Raw genomic sequence first — 27,863 nt, forward strand, 5'->3', positions numbered from 1 at the left:
ATTGTTTAGAAAACTTTCTAATTAGTAATGCATAAGGGGAGGACTTGATACTCAAAGAAATTCAGAGCAATAACTTGTCAATGCACTTGGAACAGTGTTAAATTGTGCAGTAATTTCTAATATTTAAAGGAAGCTTGGTGTGGGGGTCCTACCAAATGCACTACAGTTTTGAATTGCAATCGCAAATCAGCTTGGGCTTTTCCTGTGTTGTGAAATGTTAAGTGTCCTGCCGAGAGCATGTTCTTCCTACAGTAAAGACCCTTACCCATAGGTGGCAAAGATCTACGTTCTTCAAAGACTGAGTTATTAGCAATTGAATTTATTTGCCCTACAAAGTGTTTAAAGAAATTCTAACGTTTAACTTCTCAGTGTAGGCTCTTCTTAATAGCAGCCTTAGCCTTTTAGTATAGGGAAATGTCAGAAACCATACTGAATTAATTATGGGTTTGGCAACCATCAAAATGATTATAACTTAAAGTCCTAAATAGCTGGCTAATCAAAGGTATAGCATGCAAACTAAATCTAACTAGGCTTTTATTTTTTATAATTAGAAAATCTGTTTATTATCTGGCTGGATTTCAGAAGAGACTTCTATAACCTTGTAACCTGTGGGCTAAATTAGATTTAAATAGATTAACCATCTGAAAATAAAATGCGTTTTAAGCCATTTTGCTTCATTGTTTTTAACCTTGTAATGTCTGAAGGTTAAATGGTGGTGTAACGTTATATATAACTTGATTTCCTCGTCTGCCTGAAAAAAATTACACTAATTTTCAATATCTGAATTGTACAAACAGTGGAGCACTTAGATGAGGGCAGGAGATGTAAATGGATTTCAGAATATAATAGGACCTTGTGTCTGGAATGGGAATCCTTTCCTCTACTTTTGCTTGATTATGTGCTCTTTTAGTGCTAATGTGACACTTCAAGCCATTCACATAGAAAATGGACTAACTGCTTGATGAATGGAGAAACTTACTTCCAGTCACAGTTCCATTGTCACAGCTTCCAAATGAGGTCCCTGATTTTGTGCATTTGTCCTTTATTTACTTAGTTTTCATTGTACATTCAGGAAATGGTGTATAGTTTGATCCAAACAAACCAGAGTTGGAAGATTTAGTGTGTTCCAATAACTGGAGTTCTCCACTTGTATGAACAACCTTCTGTGTTCCCCCCTGCCCCGCTCTACTGGAATTTCTTAGCTTGGGTGTCTACACTAGTACAGGAACAGTGAGTGGTAACTGGAGCTTGTCCATGCTGTGTCTTTAGGATATGCTGTAGTTCTGAAGGACGGATAGGTTTGAAAACCCAAAGAGCTGTTCTTTATTTTGGTACAGAGCTGAAATTTCCCAGAAAAAAAGGGCAGCTTTTTTTTTTTTTTTGGTAGAATTATATAGAACATATGAAAGGAGGACTAAAAAAAAACCCAAAGGTTACTTAAATTGCTACAAGATTATTTTTTTTTTCCCCTTAAAAAAAAAAAGCTCTATGAAGAAGCAGAAGAATACTCTGGGAGTGAAAAAGGTATTAGATGTGTCTCGTTCTCCTTTTGGTCCTTACCCTAGTGGGTCTGAGGGTATACAGGATGCATACGCAGCCCTAACGGTCACTGCTTTCTGAACAGTTCCAGGCTCATGTACACCTGTGTATGCACTACGCACCTTTACATTGGACAAAGGCCTTCTCAGGTGAAGTTTCTCTTAGTTGACTATCTTTTATGTCATGGCACATCAGAGAAAATCTGTGACTAAGCTTAAGACAAAAATACTTATAATAATTTCTTTTGCATTTTCTAGGTAACATTCAGGTTTCATGGATTGATGACACATCAGCATTTGTATCACTGAGCCAGCCAGAACAAGTGCAAATAGGTAAGTGTTTCTGAATTTACTTCAGTATTAAGACTTGACTTCAACTGGCTCCTGTAAAATGCTTTGAGCCAACAGGGTCTGTAATTCTAATGGCAGAACTACTGACCTGGTTCAGATGCTATAGGAGGAACTAAACTTCTATAGTAGCAGCACATCTGTTGCAGCAAAGACAATGAGCCCAAACTGGACTTGATTGAGACAGTTTTGTGTTTCATTCCATGAGCCTCCACGTACCTGAACCTGTAGGTAATGCTAGTTTCTTCATTTGATGCAGTATTTCTTGAGATTATTTACTGTTACTTTGCACAAAGCAGAGCTATCAAACGCTTTTATGGTCTTGGCCCTCAAATATGCTTTGGACTGATATACATGTTTGGTTTGGTTTACGTTTGCAAGTAACAAGTGTAGTGGAAAGCCTTTTGGGGTATTGTAGAACACATGCAAAATAATAGTCTACCACAGACTGGGCTGCTAACGTGTCTACAGTTTGTGTATTAATAATATGCAATCTCTCCAGACCTTAGTTTTTTAATTTTCATTTGAACTTTTAAGCTTAGCTTTGAAAAAAGTTCATGGAAGTATACATGCTTAACTTTTCTCTCTAAAGCTGATTTGGTTTGGGTTTGGTTTGGTTTTTTATATATTGCTTCTTGGTTTGGATTTTAGGAGGGGGATTAGTTTAAAGAAAAAAAATTTGTGCATGACTACATAAACACTCCTAGTGAACCCACATTCCTAATTCACATAATTAGGACAGCAATATTTTACCATTTACAATTGTGCTAGGTACTCTAGAAAGAACCCTTTCCAGTATAAGAAGCTGACTGAAAGCATAGAGCAAAACATTATCTAAGTATCATAAGAAAAAATATGGAATAAGTCACACTCTTGAGAAATCATCAAGAATTAAGTAAAAAACATAGGAATAGAACAACATCTCTGAATTTACTGAAAATATTGCTTCCAGTTATGAGGAAAACCGATCTTTTTGGAGTGTGGGGCCTTTTGGGTTGTTTTTTTTTTTTTTGTTTGGGTTTGGTTTTCTTGTTTTTGTTGCTGTTTTGGGTTTTTTTGGCTCTTGTTTGGGGTATTTTGGGGGTTTTTTTTTGGTGGTTTTGTTTTTGGAATTGTAGTTGGATCCACAAGCTCTTAGTGGTTTCTGTAGTTCTGCTGGGCATATATTTGAGGTGTGACCCATAAACTTACTGCTGAGCGCAGAGACTGGAAGTGGACCATTATACATGATTATTTGGGGTATGTTATGGTAGTGTCATCCCTATTTACTCAAATGCTTGCATCAAATGCTGTGCAGCCAGTGAGAACAGCAGTATACATAGCACTTTTGATTAAGTGGCTGAGATTTTGTTGCCCTTAAGAGCTATCCTGCCAGAATTTCCACAATTAAGTTCTAAAAAGAAAAAAAACGAGTTAGAAAACCTCACTGAAATCACCATCATGTATCTTACAAAACTCAAAATAAAGCAGCTTTCAGGTTCTGGCTGCATAATAGGTGCATCTCTCTAACTCCTTATTAACATCCTGTGAGTGTTTATCATACTTCCTCATACATACATACATCTGCAGAGGATTTTGAGTGCTTACCAGCAGTCTCCGTACAGCAAATGCTCCCTAGCAGCAAGAGCCATTGTTTCTTCGTCTATATATAGATATAAGGACCATATAACTTCTAGTGAGAAGTTCCAGATAAAGAATTATGTCAAAATAAATGTGGCCCTACTTTAGCTAGCTCTGTAACTCAGCAAAGCGTTGTTAGCACTTCTTGCATGTGTTGTCTTAGTTTCTTACCTCTGAAGCATTCATGATTTGTAAACTGTATGTATTATAGTTAGTGGTGATAGCAGCACACCAGCAAAGGTTTGACAGAAATACTATTCATGCAGCACCAAATATGTTACAAGATTGGAGGGAATAAGCCTTAATCTAAATTGTCTTCAGTAAAAATGCACTCTGAACTGTGCAATCACAAATGATATGTTTGTGAAGTAGCAACTTAACTGAAGTGTCTGAAGCTTTTTATTTCAGACCTGATTGATCTTATTCAGAGTTTGGCCTCCATGTATGAGGTATAGACTGAGGAAAAAAAATTGAATAAAGGGTTGGAATTGTTCCACCTTTTTGCCTTTCCAAGAGGATTTTTGTGATGAAATGCAACAAAGTTCTGTTTTCTGCTTTTTATTTCAGATGCCCTGATGTACAAAATATTTATAGGTCATTGTAAGTTTATGTATCTGTGCTTTTTTTTCCCCTCTTTTTTTCAAGCTGATTGCTTGTTTCTCTGAGTGGGACTTGCAAGACTATTTGTTTTCAATAAAAAACATGTGTTTTATGCCATTTCATAAGCTGAAAGCCTTCCTAGATGCAGCTACAGTAACTTCCCCACTACCATCACCTCAGTTACTCACCAGTTGTCTGAATGCTTGGCATACACATTCACCACCACTATTTTCTTTTTATTTATTTTTTGTTACAGCAACTACATGTTGTGGAAAGAACTGAATGTCTGCAGAATATTTAAACTGAATCTTTCTGGCACTGCTCTGTGTGTGTGTCTCTTTTATGCTTTGACAAACAGGCTTGTTCTGTGGTCTACGTACTAGGAAGCAAGTCATTTGTTTGAAAGCTCAGGTGATTATAGACTTCCATAGATTTTTATGAAATCAGGTTAGTAAAATTTCATATACTGAAAGCAGTCAGCAAAACAAGCTGGTAAACTATAGCAACCTCAATTACCAAAAAGCTGTGCGATTTTTACTGTAAAATCGCTTAAACCTCTTGTTTGTTTTTTTTTTTCCTGTAATAAATACTTCATAAAATCAATTCTGTTATTCTATTTCCTGATCTTAAATTCTTTAATAAACTGCTTTGGCAATAAAAGTCACTATTTGTACTTGTGATTTAGTGAGCTGTGTTTAAGTGAAGAACCTAGGAAAAACTAATTACGTGGCCTGGTTTTTAGCCTGTTTATATAAATATGTCTGCGTCTTCTGGACTATATAAAAAGCCTTGGAGAACTGTCAAACAATATGATACAATGCAAGATGTTGCTGCAGACATACGTTTATGCTTACCTCTTAAAGATGTTTCTGGCTTTGAGCTGATATTAATATGTGTAGTTAACAAAGCACACATGTGCAACAAAAACATTTATGGAAGATAAATTGATTGAGAACATGAAGAGTGTATGGAAGTTTCCCTGTATTGATGAGGTGGTCATATTTGCATTATACATGAGTCTAAGCACTGTAAAAATATCCAGACTTGTTTTGCATCCCTTTTAATAAGGGAACTGTGTAGGGAAAAGCTATGAATATAGGATCAGTTTTGTAATAATCTGAGTGTTAACTGATTCTAGGTCTACCAAATTTTTTTTTAAAGTCAGTTCAGATCTGGGAGGTGTCTTTATTTTTCAGTTGCAGCAGTGATTCAAATACTGACTATTTGGCTGAACTAATGTAAAGTTACAGAATTGAACAGCAGATCATTTAAAGACTGATTTGCAGTCATGCCTTGATGTACATACTCAGGACAACCAGTTGATGAATATGACTCATTTCTTAAAAACTTTTCTCCAATGTCTTTTTATTTTGGTCAGCCTTGTAGGTGTTAAAACAGAATTTGAAATATGTGATTTTTCCATATTACTAGTTTTGTGTAACTGAATCTAAGGGTTGTATTAAAATTGTGATGGTCTTGTGTCCTAAGTTACAGGGTTTTTTTTCCATGCTGCTTTGAAAAGTTTTGCTTTTCAAGATTAATTTTTACCTGATTTAAAAAAAAAAAAAGGGGGGGGGTATAGGTTGGAGGAAAGGATTTTTTTTCAAGTTGTCTTTTACATTTCAGATAATTAATTAGAATTAATTTTCATGCTTAACCTTTACATCAAACAAATGACAGATTTCTTAAAATGTGATGCTTTGTATAAGCTGTTCTATGCTGTTTCTGTTGCTTTTAACTTTCCCGTCTTCATGTGTTTTAAATGGGCTAAAAACTTGTTCATCTGCATCCTGGGAATACGTTGGATTTCTCATGTTAATATGCATAGATATCCATTTTGAATATGTGGGTAATAAAATGTATCTGTACATCACCCAGTGCTCTTTAAAACGGTGTTCCTGAGTTATGTAATATCATGGATGGTAACCATTAAGACCTAGTCAAAAACTGATTGATAAAACATTAGTCCATCTGCTTTTCTGTTTAAAAAGTATAAATCTGATGAGCTGAGTTAAACAAATGAGTAGCTCTTCAGATTTCACATGGTAATCAGTAGTGTGTATGTGGCCCAGAAGAATGCACGCTCCACTTCTTTAATTGTTCAAATGTTACCCTGAAAGACCTATGAATCTTTGCAGAGTATAAAAAGACTTGTTCCGTCTTCCATGTACTTCCCTCTGAAAAAATAAGTAGGGGAAAGGGCAGTATTTTTATAGGCAATTTTGGAGCTGCTCCTATGTTTCAGACTGAATATAGCATGCTTAAAACACTTGAAGCAGAAACCTCGGGAAATAAGAAGCAAATCCCTTAACTTTCTCATTTTGCTGCTTGTAATAATGTCCAAATATCTTCATTTTATTTGGTTATTCATGCGACTCGCATATTGGCAGACTCTCTCATTTAGTATGAGTCGAAAAGGCTGGTTCTTCTATAAAATCATTACAATTAGAACATAAACTTCAGCTTGAAGTGGAAGCTGCATCAAGACAAAATTTTAGTTAACCATTTTGTAATCACCACAGACTTCAATGCCTGCAATGTCTGTCTGTGCAAGTTGTACCTGCCTATTTAGCAGGGGAAGATTGTTCTTGAGTTCTAGTGGGCTGTGTTCTCTGTGTCAGTTATCACTGTTGAACTGCTACGTTGGCATGTTAAAGCCTGTGACGAGTTTGTGGAAGTGGTGGTTTAGAGGGCTCCAATTTGTGACTTTTTGCAATATGCTCTGCTGTAAACTGATTTCCAAGTAACAAGCACCTGAAAACAATAATGGAGAATAAACACGGTCTATTTTTTGTTGAGGATTGCTGTTCAAGGCAGGTTATTAATAAGAATTTGTTAAATGGTTGATATTCCTTTAGCTGGACATCTGGGAGACAGAACTTACTGTTGCCAAATTGTACTTCATGTACATGAAGTACACACATGACAGCATTTCTGTCAGACACGGAGCACGTGCTTTTAAAGCATGTGACAAAAGATAAAGCAATGTGCGCTCTTACAGTTGATAACTATAAGAAACTTCAGAATGAACTTTCGGTGTACAACTTCTGGCTCTTACAACTTTCAGCTTGCTAGATAAGCTTGCTTTTGGATGCTGTTCAGCTTCGTATATTTATAAAGTTGGCTTTTCATCTGGAAAGATTAGTATGAAATACGTACTATTTCGATGCTTCTTGGCTTACAGGGGTCTAGACTTCATACAAATAGTCTGGAAATGGTGGGGAAGATGGGAGAGACTTCAGCTTGTCTTAACTTTAAAGGAAACCCAGTATTTTATTTTAATGAATAAATTGATGTAACCTGAAGTATTTCAGTGTTTCAGCCATTTCAGTCTCTCAACCATTCTGGGCAGTTAACTAGTTTGTGAGTCCTCAGTTAATGCTTTGTATCAGTATAAGATCTTGTTATTCATGGCTTCCTTGAATTTTGTTGGCAGCCAACTTTCTGTGACTCTCTAGGTCGCTGGTCTAAAAAGAACCTAGATGCACCCTTAAAGGGAGGTTTCTTTCGATGCCTTTGTACTTGTGGAGCCTTTATAGGCCATCTAAAATGTACTCTTAAAAATCATTGCTACTTGAGGGTGGGTTAATTTCTAAAACGTGGGATGTTGGATTTTTTAAAGTGCTTGAAAGTCAAATTGGGTGTCTCTTCTGAGACATTTGACATAGCTATACATTAATGGAGATAATGGACAAGGTTATCAGTGGTACTTCAAAAATATAACTGGTTTATTTTCCCTTACCAGCTAACACTTGCTCTTAATTCTCTTTACGTAAGGCTTAGGTGCAGTTTAATAGCATCTATGTACTGATTATGAGCAACTTCTAAAATATTTTGAGACCACTGGACATAAGAGTGATTTTGAGAATTTTCCTGAGAATGTTTTTCCTGCTGTTTTAAAAGACAATAAATATACTTAACCTGAAATTTTAATTACATGTGAAAAGCAACTGCTTCTCATAAATGGCAAGCATTGAAATAATGTTAAATTGTTCCATGTGTTAGTGCCCTGATACATGAGCTCATATAGAATTTACTGTGTGCAAGATATCTTCTTCCTCTAGGCATTGAGTAGGCCAATGTATTTAGACAGCAGGGGAGCAATGGACTAAAGCAGGTGCAGCAGCTGAAATTGTGATGGTCTTTCAATGGTTCTTGTTTAAATCATTAATCTTTCTGAACTTGTGAGTTTCTGAGACAGGGCTGGACTTTATGGTTTATTAGGGTTTTATAAGGTTTACTATAGAACCTTCTACTTAGCAGGAACGCATACCACAATTTAAAAATATATACATGGATTTTTAGACTGTGTGTGTATCGGTCTCTTCTCGCTGAATTTGGGGAAATGGCAGGTGGTATCTACTGTATTACCCAGATTCTTTGAAAAATTATATTTCACTTGACTGTCTTCTCACCAATAAGACAATGTGAAATTCATGTCAGATACTTACTCTGAGCAGGAAACTTCCTTGATGTAGACCAAGGAAGCCTTAGTCATAGTGCGTCATGTCTAATCCCAGCCATTACTCTTGGTTTACTTTTTATTCAAATTAAGTGCAGTCTCAAACAGTTTCTCTAGCTTTGTGTGATTATGCCTCTCCTTCCCCCCAACAAATTTTGGCTGCTTAAGATCCACAAGGTTTTGATGTTTTAGGAAAGCTTGGTTTAAATTTTGCATCAGTGGCTTTGTATTTCTCATGTTAATTTCTGAGTGGCTTGAATTCTTGTGCTGCATCAAAATGACATTTAAGATGAGAAACTAATAGTTGTAATAATTGTATAAGATATAATCACCTTGTAGATGTGTGCTCTTACTTTTTTTTCCACGCAAGGTGGATTTTTTTAAAAGCATGCGCTACCTTGAAATGGCATATAATTTTTCGAAAGATCATAATGATTTGTTATATGTGCCTATCTGTATGCTATGTAAGGACTTGAATGAAATGCTTTCACTAGGAAAACCTGAGCAGTTAGTCTGTACGTTTTGCACTTCTCATGGGTAATAAGGGTTATCAAAATGGAAAAGTTAGATTTAGTTTTATTTGGGGTGCCATTTTAGATGGAGACAGTATTAAGACACTTTTTGGATGCAGTAGTGAATATGTTAATTCTGGAAATGGGGTTCAGTCATTCCTGTAGCAAACTGTATCTGATGGGTGAACTCCTTACCTGGATAGTTCTTTTTGAAGCACCTGACATGTGGAGCGTTAATAGATGCTTCAATTGCAAATGTCTGTATTAATCTTGAACAGTCTTCTGGACCGCACTGCCATGAGGATGTCTCCAAGCTCAGTTCGATAGTTCTTGTTCTGAAGTTCTTAGCAAGTGTCAGAAATGTCATCAGATTTTGCAGGAGTGTGCTTCCTGCAACTGCTCAGCCTTACCCAACATGTTTAATTTGCTGGTATTAAAAGATAACTAGTGGTTTGTGCCAATCTTAATCCTTCGTGTTTAGATAAAGGGGATGACTCTTGCCCCAGTCCAACAGTGAGCTCGCACTGCTTTTCTTTCGCTGGTTCTGTGTCCAGAAAAAATAATAAAGGAAAATTCCTGCTGGTTCACTGAGGTGAACTGGCTCGTTAGCAGGTCAATAAACACCAGAAACACTGTAAAGGAGGGCATGGGACCAAGTGGCTTGGAGCAAAGAATGGGACTCTCCCATTTGGTAACAAGGTGTTCGATGAAATCAACTCTATAACCAGGCCGTGGGTTCTGTTTCTTTCAAAAAAGTCTTTCAGATCTGAGCTCTGTGCTTTGAGTAGTAAGACCTTCTATCTGACTAGAAAGGAAGTGATCTGTATGTTTTACATGTTTACTTTGTAGATTAATGGATCTGAACACTTTACTAGTACTCTTGGAAATTAAAATTCTCCAGTGTTGATTTAAAAGCATTTCTGTACTAGTAAATATAGGGTATGAGATATGGTCAGTTGCTACTTGTGTTCAACAATCTTGACTATAACAAGGAAATGAATTACTGGTTGATATATTCTAGTCTACCTTCTATCTTCTGTCTACCTTTTAATTTGATTTAGATTTTTTGAAATGGGTTAATACATTTCACGGCTTTTGTTTCAATGACTAGGTATTTGAACAGGGTGCAGAGGTTAAGTGGCTTGAATTCTTTCAGTAATTAAAAAATTGCATCTTTAAGAAAGTATAATATATATAACAATCTGCATACATGTGCATAGTGTGAAATATCTTGGTGGAGTAAACTATCATCTGTATTCTTTGTTGAGAGAAATTTTTTGAGTTTAAAACATTGTCTAAGGAGTCTTCCTCTTTCTCTGCCATGCTCTGGCATTTTCTTTCTTCTGTAAAACCATTTTCTTTCAGATCACCTGTTCATTTGCCCATTCTCTCCAATATGGAGAGTCAAAGACTTATTTTGGTTTGCTCTCTGACTAACTTTCCATCCTCCTTGGCAAGGTGTCACCACATTGATCTTGCTCTGGATTCAGAAGTCAAAAGAGACGACAGTCTTTGTAAAACAGTCTGTTGTAAAAGTCTATTTTAGAATCTGTATAGGCACCTTCCAGTATCTTGAGCTAATACAGGAGAGGAAAATAGAAAGGGATGGTCAGCAGCATGTACAAATTGGAGTTTCAGTTTTGATGCAGCCTGCAAATAGTTGCTATTATCAAATATAATTTAGAGACTATGGATTCTTCAAATTGTTAAATTATTTTTCTCCATCGTACTCTAGTACACAAATTCCTTGGAGCAAGAAAATACATCTTCACCAACCCTAATTTGTGTTTCTATGAAGTCAGTATGCAACTTGTGAAATTAGGTATGGAGTTAACTAACAAAGTTATTATATTTTGTGACTTGGAAAAATGTTGTCCTAGCATAGTGATTTGTCCTTGAACATTTTGTACTTAATTCTGTACCTATGTCTTGGAGCAAAACTGGTTTTTACAAAGTTGAGATTTTCTTCATGGATGCCAAAGGATAATGTAGTATTTTACCTCAGTGTTGGTTGGGTTTTTTTTCCTAAACAAAAATTTTTAGGTATCTAAATTTCTAAGTATGTGAAAATGATCAGTCAAGTATTGATTGTTTTATTTTAGTAAATGCAATGCAGATGGCTTCAAATAATTATATTTTCTTAGAGTAGTTTGAACAGGTGGTCTGTGTTGGTAAAATTGATAAAAACTTAAGTTCTTTAACAAAATGTTGAGACTTGGCGCTTTTTAAATATAGTACCGTCCAACCTGTTTAATATTTGGGCAACTGAGGAGGAGCAATGCATATACAGAAGTGTAATAAATTCCCTTGGGAAAGGGGGAAAAACAGGCATGTTAAATAATTGAAAACTTGTTGAACACACATATTTTATGATTGAATGCTACAACTGGTACTAAGAAACTTGAGACTTTCTGATAGTTACATTGAGGCTGCTTTCCTTATCACTGAATAAAAGACAGAATAAATCATTCTGCTGATCTCTGAGACAGTCAACTGTAGTTATATTTCTGGAAGTATGTTGACTAAGTAAATAGTTTTTAACTTCTTCGGTGCTTTTGAATTTTTCTAAGTAATGCTGGCATCCAAAATTACACTGCATTATAGGTTTCAAAAAATTAGGCTATGACTTCCCCATGGTTAAATGTTTTTTATCAGTAAAAGAAATTGTAAGTGAATTTTAATCATCTGTGACCTCAGAGCAAACCAAGACTTTTCCTTCAAGATGCTTCACTGCAGGATGATCATAGAGGGTCTTTCATGAGATCTTGATACCTTGTTTTATTTAATTCTCTACCTTTTTTTTTTTTTTTTTTTTCCAATAAACTGCAGTGAGGGTTTTTCTTCTCTTTAACCTTCCTTGAGGACAAGGATCTTGAGAAGCAAACTGATGAAGTGTCACTTCATTCAGCAATGCTGGGCAAGTCTGCTGTAGTTACCTTGGCATGTGCAAAAGGGTTTCAATGCAGCAGCACAGCTATTATGGAAAATGGAAAGCAGGCAGTCAGCCTTTCTGTAGCTGAATTAGCAGTTATTTTTGACTCTCTTCAGTCACAATTGAAATATTTGTTTGACTCTATTAGAAGTAGACCTGTGCAGGATACTTCTGTTGAAAGTGGAGAAAACTATTTTCAGGATAAGGTTTCATCTCAATAAAAGCTTTAGCAAAGTGTATGCTGAATACACCCAACTCAACCAAATAGCTGCCTTGCTAGTGTGGGTTGATGACCAAGGCTTTAAAGAATCCAGTCTGTCATATGTAGGTGTCTTATCCTGGTAAATTAATGAGGCCTTAGATCAGTTTTGACAGTACGAGTGTTAGATGGGTTTACTCTCCTAAAACTCCACTGTGCTCTTCAGCTGATTGGTGATGAGTTGATAGGAGCATTCCAGATGAAAAGAATTTAAAAAGCCACCCACAACCCACCACCAACAAAACAAACAAACAAAAATGGAAACCACAAACAAAACCCAACATTCAGGTTTTTCTGTTGAAATACAAGAATCCTTCTGACCTTCTAGCTGTCAAAAGTAACACAGTTTAGCTAACTTTTTTTGTAACCAGATTGAGAAAATGGTCTAATCCACTATGTTTAGTTGGTTTTTAAATTATTCTTTTGTTAGGGCTAAGAGTAACACAGTACATAGGGCAGTTATTCCCAGGATCGCTTCTTTCCTGCTAAAGAAACGTACTTGTTTTATAGTCTTCTAGATTCTCCTACATATCTGTGAAATTTTGAAGATCACTGAATAATGCAATAAAGTAGGCAGCTAATTTAGAGCTTCATTCTCCATGTGTAGTGGGAGAGAAGAAAGCACAAAGATTGTAAGATTGAATCTGCGCTGTATTTCTCTATTTGAATGAGTGCTATTCATAATTAACTCTGGGGTACTACATGGACTTACTCCAAGTGAAGAAACATTAAGAAGGAAAACTAAATAAAGTAATTTATTGGTAGGAGTCAGTATAGCCTGCCTCCTTCCTAATCCTAAAGATTGCTCATAGTTTTAAAAACTGTTCATTTAGTCTGGTGGGGGAGGGAAAGCTGTCCTGGTGCTGTCCTTGTTCTTCATAGCATTCTTTATTTTGGGTTTCAAACCAGGCTATTTTAAGAAAAAAAAAAGTTAATACAGTAATTTTTGTAATATGTTTTTGTTTGCTTGTTTGGGGTGTGCTGGTCCTTTTGGAGGTGGACCAAGGTCTTTTGTAGTACTACATAGACCAGCGCACAGTTCCAGCCCCATTGCCACTTCTGCTTCCTTGTTTTAGGCAAGGGATGCCCAAGGAACTAGTGAATGGGGATGAGATTGGGAACTAATTCATTTACGTGTTCAGGTGGAGTGAAGGGGCTGCGATTGAACCAGGTTTGAAAATAAACAGGTTTGACACTAAAGAAAAATGCATCTGACAAAAAATACCCTGAATGAAGAAAAACTGGGATAAAGAACCCGAAATGGATAATGGGATGTAGATTGGTTAAGTCGGGGAAAACTGGTGCCTAATGGTAGCAGAGACAAACAATTTAAAAAAAGGAGGCAGGAGTACAGCCTTGCCAGAGAAAACACGGAACAGTGAGTTTAATATTGAAGAATGGTTAGGATTATGATAGATTGCAAGACTAATATGAGATAAAGACATACCCAGAAAAGACCAAACTGGGAAAAAGACAAATTGGAGAGGGTAGGAGAAATCAGCAGAAATGTTGGCTAATCGGTGAGAAAGCCAACAGAGAGTGTGCCCAATACTTTTTATATTGAGTCAATGCTGGCGACAATCAGTAGCTTTCATAATCCTAGTGGGAGAGGCTGGAGAACTGCGTTTAAAATTTCTGGTCCAACTAATTAGTTGTATGTTACAGTGTGATGCCTTGCAGCAGAAACTGTCCAGGTATGCTTGAAGGTCTCAAACATGCATATAGGCTAATCCCCCCGCCCCCCAGACCAAAACATTAATATTGCAATGCCAATTTTGCTAATATTTAACATAGTATAGGTGAATTATGCTTATACATTGATAAAGTCCCAGGCCACATGATCACATGCAGTTTCTTTTGGAGAATTTTCATTTATGACTTCTCTGGGAATATGTTGTCAATACATTTGCTGTGTAGGAACCTGACCCTGATTGAGTGCTCTGTGTAGTGGACAATTTTATTCCATTTAGGTTAATTTAAAAGATACCCTCTGATTTGGGATGTTGTGTCTTTACTTCTGCTTTCTGTTTATAAAATAGGCACTGCTGCTTCAGCTCATGAGCTTTACTTTGAAACACTGGACAATGCCATGATGAAAAAAGTGCACATGCAAACTTCTGATTTTATAAATGGAGCATGAATAGCCCTAGAAGTCAGTAAGTAAGGCTGTGGAACCATACAATGAGTAACGAGAATAAAACAAAGTACTGAATTAGCTACTCACAAATTGAACACTGTCGATCCGAGTGAGGCAGCAGTCCCATGTTTTCAGTAGTACACGATCAGATAAGGCTACCACAGCATCTACACGGAGGTCCCTTTAAGACTTCACAGGTGAACTTTTACTTTAGTATTTCTTAAACTTGAGTGTTTACTATGGCAGCCTTAATCTGTGTAGTTCTGTTTGTTTATTTTATTTCTGTATTCCTGGGTTTTTACCTACACAGTTCACTTAAATATTTGCCTATTTATTAAGAGACTTAAGACTGTCAGTGGCCACCTGTCAGGATTTTGCTCTGAGTAAGAGCAAGGACTTGGTGAAAGAGTATCTTTGTATGCATTCCTCTTGGAACACTCAACATCAGTCAGCCTGTTTAACAGCTTGCCTAATAGATAGGGAAGATGCCATCCTCTAGAAATATTTTTCCTAAAATAATGTGCAATTACTATTATTCTACTGTAAGACAGAAACTTAACTTTATGGCTGCAACTAGTGTAATGAAATTCAGCCATGTGGTATTGGTTGCTAGGTCAGGTTTCTCACAGAAAGATTTGTCTTCTCTCTTGTTTAAATAAATAAGTAAATAAACCCCCTAAGTTCTCTTTAGTTTGTTAGAATTCACAAAGCATTCTAGCAATGCATTTCTTCTATTGGCAATGCAGAGCGATATAAGTGCATTTGCTTTGTTTGGCAATATGGACAGCATTCATCAAAAAAGCATCAGAGAAAATGTATTTTAAAGTTTTAGAGGGAGCTGCTCTTCAGTTCAAGACCGTGCAAGATTGATTTATCTGTGTGGCTCCATAGAATTCTCCACATGCCTTCATTTTAGTTGTTGAATGCATGAAGCAATATATTCAGCATATAATTTTTTATATTAAATATATGTGTATGCATATGTTTGTGCGTGTATGTGTAATATGAATGGGTTGCTATAAAATACAGGCCTTATTTCAGGAAAGCAGAGTTGTCTTTGTTCAAAAATATTGGCTCTCACACAGATTTATTTTAAAATTATCTTTAGGCTGCGTAAGGATGATTTTTTTTTTTTTTTTTTTTCCTTAAATACAGCTCGGGTTTGTCAGGGAATTAAATGGAAGAGCCATAACTTTGGCTCTTAGTTTATAGCAAAACAAATAATGTGAAATGGTTATTGTGTTTTAACAAATCACTATTTATCAGATGATCCATGGTAACTATGTGCTTGATTTTAGCAAGTAAAAACATGCTTGAGTTTAACTAAACAAATTTTACCCTGAGGAATGTTGGCTGGCATGCAGTAAGTCCAGTGAGCGTTATTAATTCATTCGTGATGCCTGCACCATAACTTCATGGGCAATAAATATACTCCTAATTCTTACAAACAGATCCTGTAACTTCACAGTTCAAAACAAATATAAGGGGTGTGAAAGGAGGTATGCATAACATCTCTTTGGTTCGTGCAGCAATCTCTTGAGACTATTAATCGTAGTTGCTGGTATCTATTCTTGGGATTAAAATTAAATAGACAAAGCTGTTGCCCAGTTTTATGTACATTTGAAGGACTTTGCAGCAGCAACATCTATATGCTGTGACTGGTATTATAGGTAATTAATTTAACAGTGGCATATCCAACATGCAGAATAGGTGATCTGATCGGAAAGAGAAAAATACCCAAATCCACCCATCTGCCTCACCTTTTCTGAATTGTGATGTTGGAGCTTGCTATTTCTAGTGCTTGGGCTAGAGTTAATACAGAATACCTGTATTCAAGATGACAACACTTCAACTAGAATCAGGAAGTTGGGTACACATCTGAGACTTCTACAAAAAGGTTGGAAGTACATAATAAAATCAGGATTTTGTCTCCACTACAATTATGGTATTTTAAAATGGGCAGCCCAAGTATATGAAAAACAATCTGGGTTGGTTTCTTTTCTTATATTTAAACTGGTTTACTGGCTGGTTTACAATACTTTCTTTCAGTGAGTTAGGCTGAAAACAGCAGAGGACACCAGTTGACAGTCAGTTTAATTTGCTGATTCATCTGTTGTAGTGATGGCTTGAGGCCAGAGCTTGGCTTGCAGACTAAAGGCTGAGAGCTGTGAAAATGCTGGGATTTGAAGGAATGTTGGTAAATTGTTGTTGAGAGAAGGCAGTGAAAGTTTTTTCTTTATTTTTGAAGTTACTCTAATTTTGCATTGACAAAAAATCCTTCTACCTTGAACTTGCAGTCTCTTTTAGTTAAATGGAGACCAAACATTAGAAAGATACGAGGATGGAACAGCTGGGTATTAGTTAAGTGCTGCTTCCACGGATATCTTGTGCAACCAAAAATGCAGCTCAAATAAGCTTATGTTTCACAGCAATCAAACAGAGTTTTGGCAAAGGCTTTGCAAATGTCGTCTTTTCCTGGCAGAGTTGCAAAATAAACCTGCTGGGTTAAGTAATGAGACTAAAAGGGAAAAAATCCAGGAAATCTTTTCTTGCCAACTAGCAATCTGGAAGAGGGTTACGACTGAAGAATTGATGGTTTCTAATTTGAAAGAAAAGTCTTAAGTAGATTTAACCCTTTTTGTATGAAGTGTGACTCTGAGAAGAGTTTTGAATATCTAATTCAAACATACCATGTGAATTTAGGAGAGTACAGCATTTTCTTTTTTTTTTTTTCTGATCGCTAACAATGGAACTAGAAGTTGTTTATATGAACTGAACAAATAGCTCACTGCCTTCTGCTTTTCAAAATAAGTTATTTCAGGAGAGGGCATGCTGTCATTTAACAGTGTTTTGTGTGTAACATCACTCTTCTTCCCCATAGCTGTAAACACCAGCAGGTATGCTGAAAGTTATAGGATCCAGACATATGCAGAATATGTTGAGAAAAAACACGAAGAAAAACAGGCAAAGAGAAAATGTACAGAAGATAGTTGGAAAGAGATGGAGAGAAAGCGGTTAAAAACTCAGTGCACACCTTACGTTTCCCCGAGTCGATACTACTGTGTTAACAGGTGAGACTTTTGCTGCATTGCCAATTCGTGTATTTTTATTGCATTTTTATTGGAAGTCTAGCAATTCAGGTAGGTCTTAACCGATAGGTGACTTCTTTTCCTGTACACATTTCTTTGTGTATAAATCTGTAGTGGTACGTCAGCTGTCACAAGATCATAGGTAAAATAGCAGAGATAATTTGCTGAAAATGTGATTAGACAAATTTTTAAAATATTGGGATCGTGAAGGCAGGACAAATTGCAGCTTCTGAGCTTGATGTAGCAGCACCATTTCTAATAATCAAAATAAAAGAATTATTTTCTTTGTTCATTTGACAGCTCTGAATGGCTTGTATCATCTGGATACTTTGCTGTCATCTTATAGCCTTGTAAAGGCCATCTTAGTTTTTGGATGACTTTCCATGGTGATAATACTGCCACAGAGAAGGCTATAAATTACCATCTTGACCAGTCCTGATGAAGTCGTCTTTATGCTTCAGAAACAGGAAGGCAGATGATAATACTTGCATGGCTTTAAGTTTTTGGAGTAAAACTTGGAAACGGTTTTATTTAATTATTTGAGAACAAAATTAAGTCAGGAGATGCAGGTTTTGATTCTGGTAAAGCATGTTGTGCGTATTTCTTGTTCTATTTTTACCCTCTCGTATTAATGACAGGTTTTGGATATAATCGTAAGAAGAGGCTTCTTTCTCAGTCATCTGTATAGCTGTGAATGGGAAGAGTCTTTTTGTGTTAATATAATTATATAATTAACCTATCAATTTATTGCTATTCTTCCTCCACCCTCTCCCCCCCATCAATTCTATATAAAAATAAATTTCAGTGGAGTGCATGAGTTACATGTAAGGTGGTGTTTGGGGTGTGTGTGTGTTGGTTTTTTTTGTTGGGTTTTTTTTGGGTTTTTTGTTTTGTTGGTGGTTTTTTTTCCTGGTTAGACAGACAAATGAGATGGTTGTAAAACCAACACTGAGGTCTATCTCCTTTATCTTTCTTGGGAATGCTATGATAAGTTCTAGCTCTCATATCCTCCTGTAAATGTTATTTGTCGTGTAACAAATATACTAAACTTGTTCTGTTCTCACTTACATAAGCTTATGATTTGCCTACTTTGCAAAATTAAATGCAGGTGTGTATTTTGGCTAGTTGTCAAATTTTCATGGCTTTTGTCATGGTGGAATTCTAAATGTGTTATAGACATGTTTGATCCCTAAAACCCATATGGATGAACCTGGTGATAAAATCCGTATCGAATGAAGTTAATTTAATTGAACTATTGTACTTAGGAAAGCTTGGGAGTGCATGCTGTGAAGAGATGAGGAGCCTTAAAGATTACCCTGACACTAGTTTACATGTGGCTAAGGTTTAGGTCTACAATTAAGTCTCTATTAAACAGTCTGAAATACTTATCACATCGTGAGTCTACTGCAAAGAAATACTAAGTCCTCATTTTATTTCTAGTAGGGGAAGTATCTCTCCTCAATGAATGTTGGTATTTCACGGATTCTAGACAGATGGCAAGAGTGGCAGCTTATGGTTTGAACTATAGACAACTTATTCTTTTAACATACGCTTTGGAAAACAGTACATGCGGAAAGCTGATTTGTTATCTTGCAAAGAAGTTTGAGGACTACTGCAAATGTGTCCTGGAAAATTGTTGAATAAAATTTTCAGTAAATTCTTTCCTTAAAATTATGATACACTGCAGTGAGTTGTATGCCTAAGAACTTAATCTCCTTGAGAATTTTTTTTTCTAGTGTTGTAAAATTCCAGAATAAGCAACCTTGGTTTTGGATGATCAAGACCTTGATATCTTTGGATAGCAGCCTTCATTTTGTTGATAGAACTTCCTTTGTAATTGATGTTACATGAATTTTTGTTGTTTTGTTATTACATTAATTAAGTGTTTTGGTTCTGTCCCAAATTCCCTTTCATGCAGATTTTTTGACATGTTTTTCTTAATTTTGTTTTTATTTGTTACTAGTTAGATTGTGTTCTCTTGTCAATTAATTTTTTGTAAGTGTTTCCTCTTAAGTGTAATCTGGTTAGGTATAACAAGGAACTGCAAACCTTGTGGTCTTTCAGTTCACTCAGGATGAACATTTTCCTTTTATTTCCAGTCAAAGATATATCAAAAATATTTATATATAATAATTTTAGTATAAAATAGAACATAAATATTTATATGAAGCCATCAGGACAAATATATATGTTCCTAAATATGTGTGTATACCTGTCCAGATTAATTTGAATCGTATGTAGTTGAGTACTCAATACTGTGATGTATCTAGCAGCTGATCTCTTATAATAGCTTCATGTTACTACATCCTTTATTTATTTATTATTTAATAAGCTTACTGCACCAGTTTCTGCCAGGGAGCACAGCTGCAGAATAGCTGTTCCTCTCCATGATGACAATATATCCTGGCTACTTTTTCATTCAGTAATGAAGTTGTTGGGTATTTCGTGTAAGGAGTTTTTGTCTTAAATTGACAGATTGATAAGTAAATAACAAAGATTCTTTAATTCCTGTCTTACTAAAAAACTTACAGTCCCATATTATAGAGGAACTACTCTTCAGAAAAGGTAGTTTAATAGTATTAATAGCAGTCACATGGTAAAATCACTTATAATTAAAATATACCACTTGCATAAAACTTATTACTACTGTTAGATCTCAAAATTTATTTTAATGGCAATATGCCTAATTATTAATGTCAGATGGAGAAGTAGAGGAGAAACTGGTGCATTTGACAAAACTTAAAGTAGTTAATAAGATCCCCTTCTCCAAAGCCGTTCACTATTCAGAATACAATCTTGAAAGGGATTGATCATGGCCTGTTGTGTATTATACAGTACTAGCTAGGTTGTGCTTAGCAGATAGCTGCCTGCCAGCTCTGCCATGACTGTTAAATGTATGGATTTAAGATCTTTTCCTTAGCAAAATAGTGTTAAATCATAGCATGAAAACTCAAATAAGGTACGTTCTATGTAAAAGTATATATCCTGCTCTACTTGTAGTTACTTAATCTCATTTTCCTGAATCATCTGGGAATGAGTAAAATAAAATAAGACCAGTGGCAAAAGATGTACACTAGTATGAAATACAGGAAGGTGATGTGTTATTTTGCCTTACAAGTTTTCTAGCTAAAACCAGGAGTGCTGCATCTTCCATCAAGTCAGGGTACTGTTTGTAGCACCACTTCCTTGAACGTCTTTATTTTCCTGAAGTCAGTTTGTCACATTTTTTTACATGTTCATGTATTTCTACTGATGATTTCTTTGCTTTTCACAGAAATGGTTGTTTATGTGGCTTATTAATAAATAAAGGATAAGAATGGGGAAAAGCTGAGTCATTAGAGATATAGGTAATAAAAACTACAAGCAAATTATTATAGTATTCCAGTATTCTAGTGTTACTTCAGGAGATTTCCCCTGTTCTTAGGCTGAAATGACTGATTTTTATGATGAGTCAGTAACTACCACCCCCACCACCCTGCAATGTTGTTCAAAGTGGCAAGAAAATATGGGGTTTATGTTTTCATTTAAATGACATTTACTTGAACTTGGAGGCTTGTATGTATCCAGGCCAATTCAAGATGCTCTGTTGTCATGGAAGTAAGTGGTCCTTGGAAAAGCATGTCCTGATTTTAAAAAACAGAATATGTTTAATGCTACATCATCATAATTGTTTGCCCACCTTTTGCCCCCTCTACTTGCTGATTCTTTCAAAATAATGACCATAGTACTAGTTGAATTGCTGTTATTTAGTAGCTGAAATGACATTACAAAGTTTATGGGCAGTTTAATCAGGTGGAGTCTGTGCTCTTTCTGGCAGTAGAGTGAGATAGAAATCCTCCACATCCTGTTGATTCATCTAGTACTAATGTTGCTAGTCACGCTGCTGGAATTTAACAAAAACTGTATTCTTTGTTGATCAGGATTGTACTTAATAGGAATAGAAATTGAGAATAAAATCTCGATTTTTCTGCTTCTACCACCTTCCCCAGTGGGATTCATCCTTGTCAGGTTTGCCTGTGGGCTGGCATTAAAATAGGTCAACAGAAGGGAGAGGTTGAGGAAGGACTAGTGAAAACTACCAACACTGAAGATGTCTGGAATCCCACCTACCATCATCACTGACTGATGTGAAAGCTGTATTGTGTTCATACATTGCCAACTGGCAATGTACGATAGCCTTTTCTTGTGGTTCTGGTTTTTGTCGTTGTGTTGTGTGTGTGTCCCCTCCAAAAAAACCCACCCCAAATTGGCTAGCAATTTTATTGTAAAAGTGAGAACCATCTTCATTTCAATATACAAAAGAAATTTCAGAACCTTCTTAAACATATTCTTTAGAAAAAAAAACAACCCAAAATTCTTGCCTGGATAACTGTTGTACAAATATGTTCTCAAACCTAAGTGCTACATTTATTAATGGATGATGTAAGTCTCTGTCTGTAAATGGCTCAGATATCCAAACAGTTGAGGATCCTAAATAAGGATATCTGAATTGGACAATTACTGATAGCTGTTAGTTTGTTCAGTTCTTCCACTTTGTTTAGTTGTTTCTCAGCAGAGTAAGGAAATTGAGACAGAAATATGGACATATTCCAAAATAGCTGGTATAATTAGAAAACTGAACTTTTCTCTGAGTAATGCCCTAACTTTTATATACAACCATACTGATTTGCTACTATTGCTAAGTGAATAAATAATGTCACTGTAGTCCTTGAATCTTATTTTAGGTCAAAGAAAAATAAGACACATAAAAATAAACCCTTAGCCATCTAGAATCCATGCAATCAATTAATGAATGTAAAATAAAAATAATATTTTGCGATAAAGCAAGAAGTCAACAGTTCTTGATTATAAAATACCTACATTTTGGATTTTGTGCTGCTAGTTTGTTGGTGTTTTTTTTTTCCCCTTAAGGTATCTGCAGGAAGAACATAAGGCCTAAAATTAATCTTTATTTTGTACTTTGGTACATAGCTAAATGCACACTGAAGGTCAAGAACTTGTTTCTCTTTATTTGCAATAACATCTCAAGAGTTGAAAAAGAATAAATTCATCCATAAGACCTTTCAAAATGGGAACGTCTTCCTACAGTGAGTGAAAGTTCCCTTCTAAGACCCAAGTGCTCATAATGTATCTAAGAAATCCTGGGATCGTAATTTATGGCTCATGAGTTTTTCTTCCTTAGGTATTTTCCAGAATATCTTTCCCAAACGTAGAATTCTTATAAACTTTTCTAAACAACGTTTAAAAAAAATTATAGTAGGTTTTTGTTTTCTAAATGCTGTTTCTTCACTAGACCTTTTTTCTTTGCAAACATAGTTTTTGCGTGTTTCACAATATTGAAGCATGTGTGTAGGATAAACAGTTCTGTCCAGCGTTTTGGCTTATATCTTTTTATTGATGGTAGTTGTGGTGTGACTCGAAGTGATGATTTGTAAGTAATCATGCAAGAAGGCCTTCTGTGTGTGAATATTTGGAGGAAAAACCAGCTATTCATCAAAGAAAATGGTGTTTGTTCTCCTAATGTGGAAGTAAGAGCATGAGGCGTAATCATATGTTTCATGTTTGTTTATTGCCTTTGGACATCCCAGAGTCTGTTTTAAATTGCAAAATGTTCAGCTGAAAAAATTCCCTTTCAAAACCAAAACTATACAGCCAAATTTAACAGTCCTTTAGCTGAAACCTTGTTGAAACACCATAATTCCCTACTATTATTGATTAGAAAGAAAAAATAAAATAGCTTGTAAAGTTTTGTTTTATCACTCGGTATTAATTTTTATTTAAATAAAAGACTAGAACATGGCTTAGATGCATACAGATATTTTGCGTAGTCCTTAATGAAAAACTAAAGGTTTTAAATTCTAAAACTACCTTTTTTTTTTAATTGGTTGCTCTAAAAGAGCATTAAAATAGATATTTAAAGAGCTGATATTCATATATCTAAAAGTGTAATGGGAAACTTTTTTTTTAATTAGCCCCTTTGCTGTTGCATTCTTTCTTATACTCATGCTAATTTGATTTTAATATTGACATTTGTCTTTCAAGGAAACTTAACAATAGCATTCCAGTTGAATGAGAATCTATGCAGTGTTATTTCAATGTGTGCTGAATGAAATGGATCTCTAAGTTCATTTTCATACTGTATTAGTCAGGGTTCATTCAAATACTACCTATGAAATGAGTGTGGATTTTTTGTTCTTTTTATTTTACCAGCCCATTGGATGGTAGGACTCTTCACTTTAAGGCCCGATTTAAAGTTTATTATATGGAGCTTGATGTTTTTTCTCTACCTTTATATAACAGAAATGCTTATAAAACTGCATGTAGTTCCAGGAGGGAGGATGAAGTGAGCATGTAGAATCCTTCAATATCAAGATGTGTGCTTGCAGCTTACCAGTTGTATATAACTTAGTGTCTATTGAGAATGCTTTGCAAGAGCTTTCATAACTAGGAGTATAAAAATTAAAATTAAGCAGGGATAGAGAACAGCTTTAATTACATTTGAGTTGAGTGATCTCATCCGAATAGCAGCTAAGCCCGAGACATCTCTAGTACAAAGAATGAACACCTTCATCTACGTAAGATTGGATTAGATAGCCAACTTACGGAGTTTTATAGTTAAGTGAGATCTTCCAGATAATGTAATTTCATGGTACACCACTTACTACAATTTATTCTACTACCTTCATAAGCATTTAATTGATGTACAACAGCTAGTACCTATATAATAGTTATTCTTGACTTGTACAGAATCATATTTCTTCTACATTTCAGTTTTACAGGTACCAGTACAGTGGGAAAAAGAAGCATGAGTCCTATTCAGGAAGAAACTGGTTCTGATGATATGGAAGAGGGAGAAGGCCAAGATTCAGCATACGATCAGACAGACTCCTGCGCAGAATCCCTTCCAGATGGGAAGAAGAGAGCCAAAAAGTTCAAAAAGATCAAGACAGAACAAGTTCCAGCAGGTAAGAGCAATGTTAGTGCGCGTGGTTTTCTGTTCTGTTTGGGACTACCCTGGGCCTGAACAAAACTGAAGTTGTTTTCTTTAATGTCTTAACTTTTCTGGACTTCTATGAATGTAATGCAATAAGTCACTGTTATAAGTTATTTTGCAATAAGTTATTTAAACCAAAGACTGCATCGTACAGAAATTGTAAAACAAAACCCCAGAAAATGCCAAACTTAAAAAAAAAAAACCCAAAACAAAACAAAAAAACACACACAAAAACCCCACCACAAATAAACAAAACCCCACCTGAGACCAACCAGAGGAAGAAGATATTTCTGAAAGTTGGAAAAACAACGGGATTTCTCAATCTGGTCAGAATATTATTTACCTCTACAATTAAGCCAAAACTAGACAGTCTACCTGCCTGCCCCTCAGCACTCCTCTGGCACACCTCTTGCCACAGGGCTGGTTTAGGTTGAGTGCATTTTGGACCAGTCAGACTGCTGTTTTATATCCCTTGGTATAAATAACCAGGCTGCAACTCTACTGAAACCTTTTCCTCTCCAGAACATTTCCTGAGAATGTGTTGACTTTCTGAGACACCTCAATGAAGGAGTAAGATGCCAGACAAGAGCTGATCTCCTGCGCTCTTCAACTAATGCAGGCCCTGTAGCTTTCTGGGTGCTTTGCATTGATGAATCACTTAGCTGTGGGTTTTTTTCTGGTAACACTTGGCAAGATGGTGATGAAAAGTGAGTGTGTCTAAAATCCCTTCCAAACATTTTGGACGGGTGGATCATAGTCACCCTTAACAGTTTTTGCAGTCTGCCACATGCTCTGAGTAAGCCTTTGCTTATTTGAAAGGCTCGCTGGACTGTAAGCAGATCATTCCCATTTCATAGACTGCTAGTTGTTGAAGCTTGAGGAATCTCGCTGTCAGGAGATGCAGATTTTGAAAAGTAGCAGAAATAGTAGGTTTTTGTTGTCAAAGTGTCAAATTGTGGATTTGCCCAAGAGATAAAATTTATTGTCTTCTGTTCTGTATTTTATAAATTTTCTTTTTTTTTTTAATTCTGGTTTAGAACTCACAATGTAATGCTTGAAAAATCAGTAGTGTTTCTAATACAAATTATAAACCCAAATAATCTTCTTATTTCTTCTAAAAACTGTTTTGATATATACATTAGTATCTGCGATGTTCTGTGTGGTGTTTGTAACTGTAGCCTTTATTGTTCTTTGAAGACTTTTCACCTACGGTTGATGTAAAGAGGTGTTTGCCGACTTGAATACCTACATATTTTCTAGCCAAAGTACCTTGAACTGTATGTCTTACTACACAGAGGCAGGTGATAATCAGATGACTATGTTTCACCTAATATTTTTGCTATGTTGTGTGAGTTATTGCTGCCTGTTCCAAAAAAAAAAGTGATTACTTAAGTAACCTTAGGTCACATGAATTTAAACCTCAAAGGATTTTATTTTTATTGATCTATTTATTGTTGATTCTATTTCAACTTTTGTTAGTAATTTCTTGCAGAAATAGATTAGACTATTAAAAAATGAAGTCATATCTTAATTATTGGTCATCTGGAGCACTGCCTGTATTGAACTATATTGAAATATTAAGTTCATTTTGATATCTACTCTAGCCACTTTTATCCAGAAAGTGGTTTTGTATAGCAAGCATCCTTTCTTCTGATTTGGTAGAGTAAAATCTTTATTAGCTGATTCAAAAGCTGTGCTTGGAAATCACTTTCTTCTTGTAGTTCAGTAGGGTGGTTGGGCCATGCAAGCATATGCAAAAGGACAAGACTGTCTACTGTAATTCCAAGTATAAAATTCATGCTTTGTATTTGGCATTATGGAAATATACATTATTGGTATTAGTGTGATTCCTCTTTTTCTCCCATTAATTTGGGCTGGGAATATTCTTCACTGTATTAACTGCCTTAAACAAAAATAACTGGAAGTACACTTGGAAAGATAGTATTATTTATCATCCCAGTTTATTGCAAAGCCAGAATTACTTGGATTAAAAATATTAATTAATTGCAAAATATAATATTTAGCATTTGGGTAAGAAACATTAACCATTTTTTTTTTCCTTCTTTTCAGTGCCTTCTCATAAACAGTCTCTTGGTTTCCCTTTGTAAATATTGACTTGCGAGTACTGTATCTAGAGCCTCGCTCTTGAGGAGAAAATATGTCTCTGTACGCTTTGAAAGAATCAAAATATTCTTGATTTAATTTTTATTCCTTTCAGTGTTTGTATATTTAAATCTTTAATATATTGTTCCGTGACTCTGTCTTTTAGGAAGTCTTACAAGTAGTTCCACTGGAATTTTTGAAGTTCCTGAAACATGGTAGGAAACAACTGCCTTAACAAGTGGAATTGATTGAAAGCAGTTGCAAGAATACACCTCTTGGAAGCCATACTTTATTTAAATAAAGTGGTGTTAACAGAGCAGTATGTGTCCTAAAATCAGTTTAATTATTTTAAACTGTTTATTGAACAATCACTGTCAATTTTATTTGTGTGTATATTAACTAGTGTATGATTTGTTGTTGATCATGTGAAGTCCTTGCTGTCGTAAATGATGTTAGATTTAAGAAGCAAGACTAAATGTATTTTTGTCACCTACTTTGGCATGCTGGCTATGAAATGTACAAAAAGAACTGGCACTCTATGATTTCGTGCTAGGCTGTTTCCTGTGCTTGAGGGGAGTTACCACAAATCTCCTAATCTTTAGCTATTTTTTCAGGCAATATCAGTATGCTGTCAGCATTCTTGAAACAGGTGGAACTGCAGTTTCGCATACTGCTTTCTACCAGTTACTTTATCTGGACATCTTTTTTAGTTTTCCATTCTCTACCCCCACCCCCTATGCAGCCAGTATTCATCTCAATACCAACTTTACACATACCTTTCAAAAACCTGTAACTTATAAGTTTCTCAAACATTAATTTCCTGGTGGGAGGTAGTTTTTCTTTGTTTTCACATCTATTGCTGTTTTCACTCAAGTCTTGATCTTTTTCTTCCCTCCTTTTTCCCCAGCTTGTGGGGTTTCTGTAAAAATGTTTTTGGTACCTGTGACAAACCTGCTAACTGCACCAGCCCTTTATTTGTTTAAAAAAGGATCTGCATTAGTAGATTTCAGAAAATGTTTGATATTTAACATTTTTGTATCATGGAAGTAAAACCAAAAGATGTATTTCCATAAAATGAAAATTAAAGACATTTTCTTAGGAACTGCTTCATTTTTATTTATTAGCTTCTGAAATATTTTCAGTGAACATAATATAACAAGTTTTTTGTCAGCCTGTGATTAGCAGACCCTTTTGGTCCATGGACTACTTTCAAGATATTTGCTAAATTTAACGAAGAAAAGCAAGTCTATTGTTACAAGCTTTAAATAG

General features: G+C 35.5%; 1 protein-coding gene across 1 annotated transcript in view; it reads left to right on the plus strand.

Moving 5' to 3' along the window:
• The window catches only part of PARN (poly(A)-specific ribonuclease), a 60,357-nt gene extending 33,447 nt beyond the window's left edge, over nucleotides 1–26,910 (plus strand). The window contains exons 21-24 of the mRNA XM_082490504.1: nucleotides 1,797–1,871; nucleotides 17,290–17,479; nucleotides 24,269–24,462; nucleotides 26,761–26,910. Coding sequence (XP_082346630.1) covers nucleotides 1,797–1,871; nucleotides 17,290–17,479; nucleotides 24,269–24,462; nucleotides 26,761–26,813 — 512 coding nt within the window. The 3' untranslated portion in view covers nucleotides 26,814–26,910. The remainder of the gene's footprint in view (nucleotides 1–1,796; nucleotides 1,872–17,289; nucleotides 17,480–24,268; nucleotides 24,463–26,760) is intronic.
• Nucleotides 26,911–27,863: the final 953 nt, after the last annotated feature.

Source organism: Vanellus vanellus (assembly GCF_965231255.1).
Source record: "Vanellus vanellus genome assembly, chromosome: 14".
Classification (NCBI taxonomy): domain Eukaryota; kingdom Metazoa; phylum Chordata; class Aves; order Charadriiformes; family Charadriidae; genus Vanellus; species Vanellus vanellus.